At 44.9% G+C, this 5,386-nt stretch overlaps 1 protein-coding gene across 1 annotated transcript in view; it reads right to left on the bottom strand.

The window, feature by feature from the left end:
* Positions 1 to 4,283, bottom strand: part of DIAPH3 (diaphanous related formin 3) — a 445,967-nt gene extending 441,684 nt beyond the window's left edge. Inside the window, exon 1 of the mRNA XM_011381028.2 lies at positions 3,922 to 4,283. Coding sequence (XP_011379330.1) covers positions 3,922 to 4,101 — 180 coding nt within the window. The 5' untranslated portion in view covers positions 4,102 to 4,283. The remainder of the gene's footprint in view (positions 1 to 3,921) is intronic.
* Between the last annotated feature and the right edge of the window lie 1,103 nt (positions 4,284 to 5,386).

The raw sequence follows: 5,386 nt of genomic DNA, 5'->3' as shown, positions 1-5,386 counted from the left end.
TAGTCCAATCTCCCGCTGCCTTCCCCTTATAAGGATACAAATGTCTGCACCTAGTACCCATCCTGATAATCCAGGCTAACCTCCCCATCTTAAAAACCTTAACTTTAACCATACCTGCAAAGTCCTTTTTTGCCATCTCTGGTAACATCGACAGGTTCCAGGAAGTAAGACGTGCCTATCTTTGGGGGAATCATCATTCAGCCACCACTTCTGCCTCCGAATAAACCCAAAGCATTAGGCAAGCATGCCCTAATGTCATCGAGCCTACTCTGATTTCAACTCTACTCAAGTTCCCAGTACAATCTAATATTTTATCCTACCTCACAAGCAGCCTATAATCAAGAAATCGGTAATTCTGTATTGATTAAAGGCATTGCTAGCTACCGTTAATGGTCCCTGAATGAGAACTGAAGCAGTAAAGATTAAGATTCCCAGCTGCGTGGGAGGATAGAGACAGCGCCTAGGTTCAAATCCCAGCCTCAGCAAGTGGCAGCTGTGTGACCTAAGGCAATTTAACCTCTGCACCTCCGTTTTCTCATCTAGCACACAAGGCTAATAATACTACCTACTTCATAGCGTTGTTGTAAGGATTAAAGAAGTCGATATTTATAAAGCATCTAAAACAATGCGTGGTTCACCATAACTTATTACTAATAATATTCAAACACCACAGAGATACGGATATTAATGGACAGGGTGAAAAATCTTTCACAACCAAAATGAAGGTACCGTAAGGGCAAAATTAAACAATAATCGATAATCTATTCAATGGAAACCATAGATTAAATGCAAGATCTACATTAAAGTCTACTAGAACTTTTAAAGGATATTCCTAATTAAAAAGAGCTACCCCGCCAAGTTGGATCACCAAATTTACAGGCCTCCTTTCAAAAGACTGGCCCATATCCTAGAGACAGAGACTTCTCCAGAAGCCACATATCCTGCTCTGACTGTGGATCTGGTGGCCAGCGCTGTGTGTACTGTGTGTTTCTAACAGGGGTGGGAGGTAGGAATGAAGTGCCCAGCGTCAATGAAAAGCAGCTCTTTTATTTTGTGCTAGAAGGGAAACAGGACTCAGGTCCAGGTACTGAGGGTGTGACCCAGGGAAGGCATCGAGCTTAATGAGCATACTGAATCTATCTGCTTTTACGAAGTCTTCACCAGGTACCTGCCTTGTCGTTCCAGCCTCCTGTTTGTTTCCCATCTACCCCCAGCATCTCGACACTCACCACTTATATTTTCAACTGAAACCAAGTCGATTAGTTCACAGACAGCCCAAAAGCAGTCGATTCACTGTGCGGCCAACCTGATCTCTACTATTTACACATACCTATGGGGAGAGGTTCTAGACTACAAACTTTTATACACAATTCAAAAGTAACTTGAGGCCCACAACTATACATTCCGTAGAAAACAAGGCTTTGTCTGCTTTGCAGGGCTCAAAGTAAACCGGGGATCCAGCGGGCACCAGAACTCCTGCCTTCTCAAACTAAAACAGGAGCAAGTGGCCAGTGTACCACTCAGTTCTACTACCAGCTTGCAGCTTTGTAAGTATGCAAAATATCAAACACCTGAATTATCCCTGCTCCACTCACATCACCACCCAGCATTACCTGTTCTACTACTCAAAAGCAGCCGCCCCAGGCACCTAGGTGACCTAATGATGAGGTGACCTGAAGAGATTCAGGCACTTCACACCAAATCTAAGAAAGCCAAGAACCGACTTGCCGTCCATCAGTACAGAAAAGTGAACTATAAGTTAAACAGTCATTTTTTGAGGCCTTGCTGAGAACTCATGAGGAAGGGATGGATGGTCTCCAAAGACCACCCTCCCTGCCCAAATCAAGAGTTACTAGGTTGGGAGTGAGAACAGTGAGAAGGAGGCAGACTGGAAAGAACTATTCACAGGGCAGCCTTGAGACTGGGATACTAAGCCGTGGGCTAGAGTTAGAGCTGAGCCTAGAACTCCAGGCCCCCCTGAGAGTCCCAGTTCAACAGAAAGATGGTCCCAAATCAGGCTCCTGGTGGAAAATGACTCAAATCATCTCCAGAGAAAAGCATCCCCAGTTTGGCCTCCTGGAAGATAGGTTAAGATATAACAGTGGGCTTATAAAGATCAACAAACACAGGAAGAGAAAGCGAGCCACAGCTGAGTTTGAGTTAAGGTAGACAGTACAAAGATTCCACATAAAACAACTGTCAAATAAATAAGAAGAAGAGCCAAGTAGGAAATGTCTAAAGAAATGAAACAATGATCAGGCAGATTTGAAAAAGAAGCAGATGGAACTTACAGAAATAAAAATAACTGCTAGACCCAAATATTCAGAACACGTTAGATAGCAGATTAGACATAGCTGATGACAAAATTAGTGAAATGGAAAATACATCTAAAGAAATTACCATGTAAGCAAGACTCTACATTAGTTTCAGAGATTATGGTATAAATTATTTCTAAATTAATTATGAAGTCACAATTCAAATCAGACTCCTATCTAAAAATAGTGTTTTAGATGTGTTTACTAGCTTTAGAACTTAAAAGTATTGTCTTTAGATGTCTTTTCATCTATACAATAACCCTTTCAAAACACCTAAGAATGAAAAACAACACAGAGACTAGAACCCAAATCACCTGATACATCCTTCAATGAAACGAAACCTAAATACTAATATACATTTTGTTTTCATGACATCTGTGCTGGTCACAGAAAATCACACTTTGTATATTCTGGAGCACAGGAGTCAGAGACAAAATGACATTAACCCAGAAAGTAAACTGCGAAAGGAAAAGTTATTGTCCCAGTGGATTCCTCTCATACTGCGTAGAATCTTTCATTGCCAGTTTAACTCTCTCCTATTTATTCCTCAGCTCTGTTAAGATAACAGTCAACAACATATTTGATCCTCCCACAAAATTTCAACATTCCAATGGGCATTCTGACACTTAATTTACCATCATTAACCCATGTCATCCCTCATTTTCAGTATTCTGATACATCTCATTGCTCTACTCCCAGTTTTACTCATCAGTTTTAAGTGTTATACTTAGCAATTCACTCCTCATCCACAGGTCTTTATTCCCTTAATTTGTATATCCTAATTTAAATTGCTAACAATTTTTATTTGTTCACAGAAGGCACATTCCTTGCTGTACAATTTCACCTATGATTAAAAAAATTTTTGCATACTCCCAAGAGAAAAGAGAGGGGTCAGTATTAAATTTTTAATTCTGTTGGTCTCAACCCAAATCTATTAACCCTCTACGTCATTTATTTACACACACACACACACACAAACTATGATCACTGCCTATTCTTCCACTAGTAGACACCAATAAAAAGATTTACAAGGCGCTAATCATGACACTCCCCTTGACTGTTAATGTGAGTAAGAGAAGCAATCAGAATAGGGAGTTTCAAATACTTGGACTTCTTTCCAATCTAACCTAACATTCTTTAGCAGTGACCACACAGCCCCGCCCAAGTTTTAAAACGAGCTATTTCGAGTTGGAAAATTTTATCCACCTTAAAAAGTTCTTCTTAGATTAAAATATTAAGAAAAAAAAAAACCCTATCACCTAAATATTCACTTTGTTGTCTCTTATCCTCAGATGCCAGGAGTCAAGGGGAGAAGCTCGACTTAAAAAATGCAATTTCTACCTAAGTGACGTCAAGACGTATACATTTGAACAGCTTTAAAAAATGGGGGGCAACAGATGGTCACTGTATCTGTCAGAGGGTCCAAACTGAATTGAACCATGTCGAAATCTATTAAGAGATTGTCAACTCTGGAAACCAAGAACAAAATTAAGCCCCCTGCCCCCCAGGCCCTATAGACCCAATGAAATTGAAAGGTCCTGGGACCAGAGCCGTAGCCCACTGACTGGGCAGGGGCTGCTGTACCCCCGCCCCAGGCGACACTTACAAACTTGGGGCGTTTCTCTCCAGACACCTCCCGGCCGCCGGGCTGCGGAGGGTGTTGGAGACCCTTCCTGCGTGGCATCATGCTTTCCCTGCAGCTGCGGAGCGAGGCGGAGGAGGGGTAGGGGGCGCCGGCTGCTAAGCCCTGCGTCGAGTGGTGCAGTCGCGACTGGTGCCGATCCATATTTCGCCACGGCTCTGCGGGAAGGAAAAGGGCAGCCGCCCTGCACGCCGCAGGCCGGGAGTTCAAGGATCCTGGGTGGAATCGCCTCCGGGTTCTGCCGCCCGCACCGCCAGCCGGGATCAGCCCAACCGCTGCGGCCCCGGCCGCCGCCAACACATCCGAAAACTCCCGCCACCGCGGATCTCCCAGGGACCCGCCAATCCCGTGCCGCTTAGTCACTGACACACCCAGGGCCCGCCCCTTCCCTCCACGAAGAAACGTGATTGGCTGCGCCGTCCGTCCCTCTAGCCAGTCAACCCTCTGCGGGTCCTCGGCCGCTCACCCTGAGGGCACCGGGTGGGGTCCGGCTTGGGAAGCGCCGGGAATTTACCAGCAAGTCACCTGTCTGGGTTTATTTGGAATTTGGAGAAAACAGTCTTTCTAACCTGGAAAGCAGGCGAGACCCGCTCTGCGCCGCCATTTGAGCAGCTCTGGAATGTGAAATGATCGCTCACCCTCTCTCTGCGCATTCCGGGAGGCCCTGGTGTGGTGGCCCCTGGGAAAAGTAGTTCTAGGATCCGTGCTTGAAGGGGTGCTAGGTGGGAGAGAACGACAGCGCCCCCAAATGCTCCAGAAAGATGCCTTCTCGACATATTTACTGAGCGCCGACTCGGTGCCTAAGTGCTGAGAGCCCGCCCTGGGGTGGCAGGGGGGTGCACCAAAAATCAGAAAGCGCTAAGCCACGCCCTTGCTGAGCTGACCGTCTCCTGTGGTTCACAAAACCTTATAACAAAATAATCTAATTGTTATAGCAGTTATTTTAAAAGTTCATTGAGAACAAAGACAGGAGTTATTTAAATCAAGGAGGGTATCCAGAAAGGTGAAAGGAGGGATGCATGGACTTCCACTAGGCAGAAAAGAGTGGTGGGACAGCCAGATAAAAGGCATTCCAGGCAAGAGCAAGGCTAAGAGGGGCCAAGAGCATAGAGCTGAAAAGACTTCGAGGGCGTGTGATGGAGGGCTTTGAGCTGAAACCATGCGATAGAGTTTGCTGCGTATACCCAAGATCTAGCTACAAAGCTACAGCAGTTTTCCACACATCAGTGTGTTCCACTCCCCTCTCTCCTTTAAAAGTCACCCTTTCCTTTGAATTATTTCCTTGAGTTATCCAGCTTCTGACCACCTGGAGGTGACATGGAGCCAAGACCTTGTAAACATGCAGTTCTGATTTGGGTACAAGAAATAACTCTAGCAACTCAGGACATTAGCACAGAGATTCATAAAATTAGCCTTAGTTCCAACTGAG

Source organism: Pteropus vampyrus, unplaced genomic scaffold (genome assembly GCF_000151845.1).
Source record: "Pteropus vampyrus isolate Shadow unplaced genomic scaffold, Pvam_2.0 Scaffold13, whole genome shotgun sequence".
Taxonomy (NCBI): domain Eukaryota; kingdom Metazoa; phylum Chordata; class Mammalia; order Chiroptera; family Pteropodidae; genus Pteropus; species Pteropus vampyrus.
This window is presented reverse-complemented; position numbering and strand designations above follow the sequence as displayed.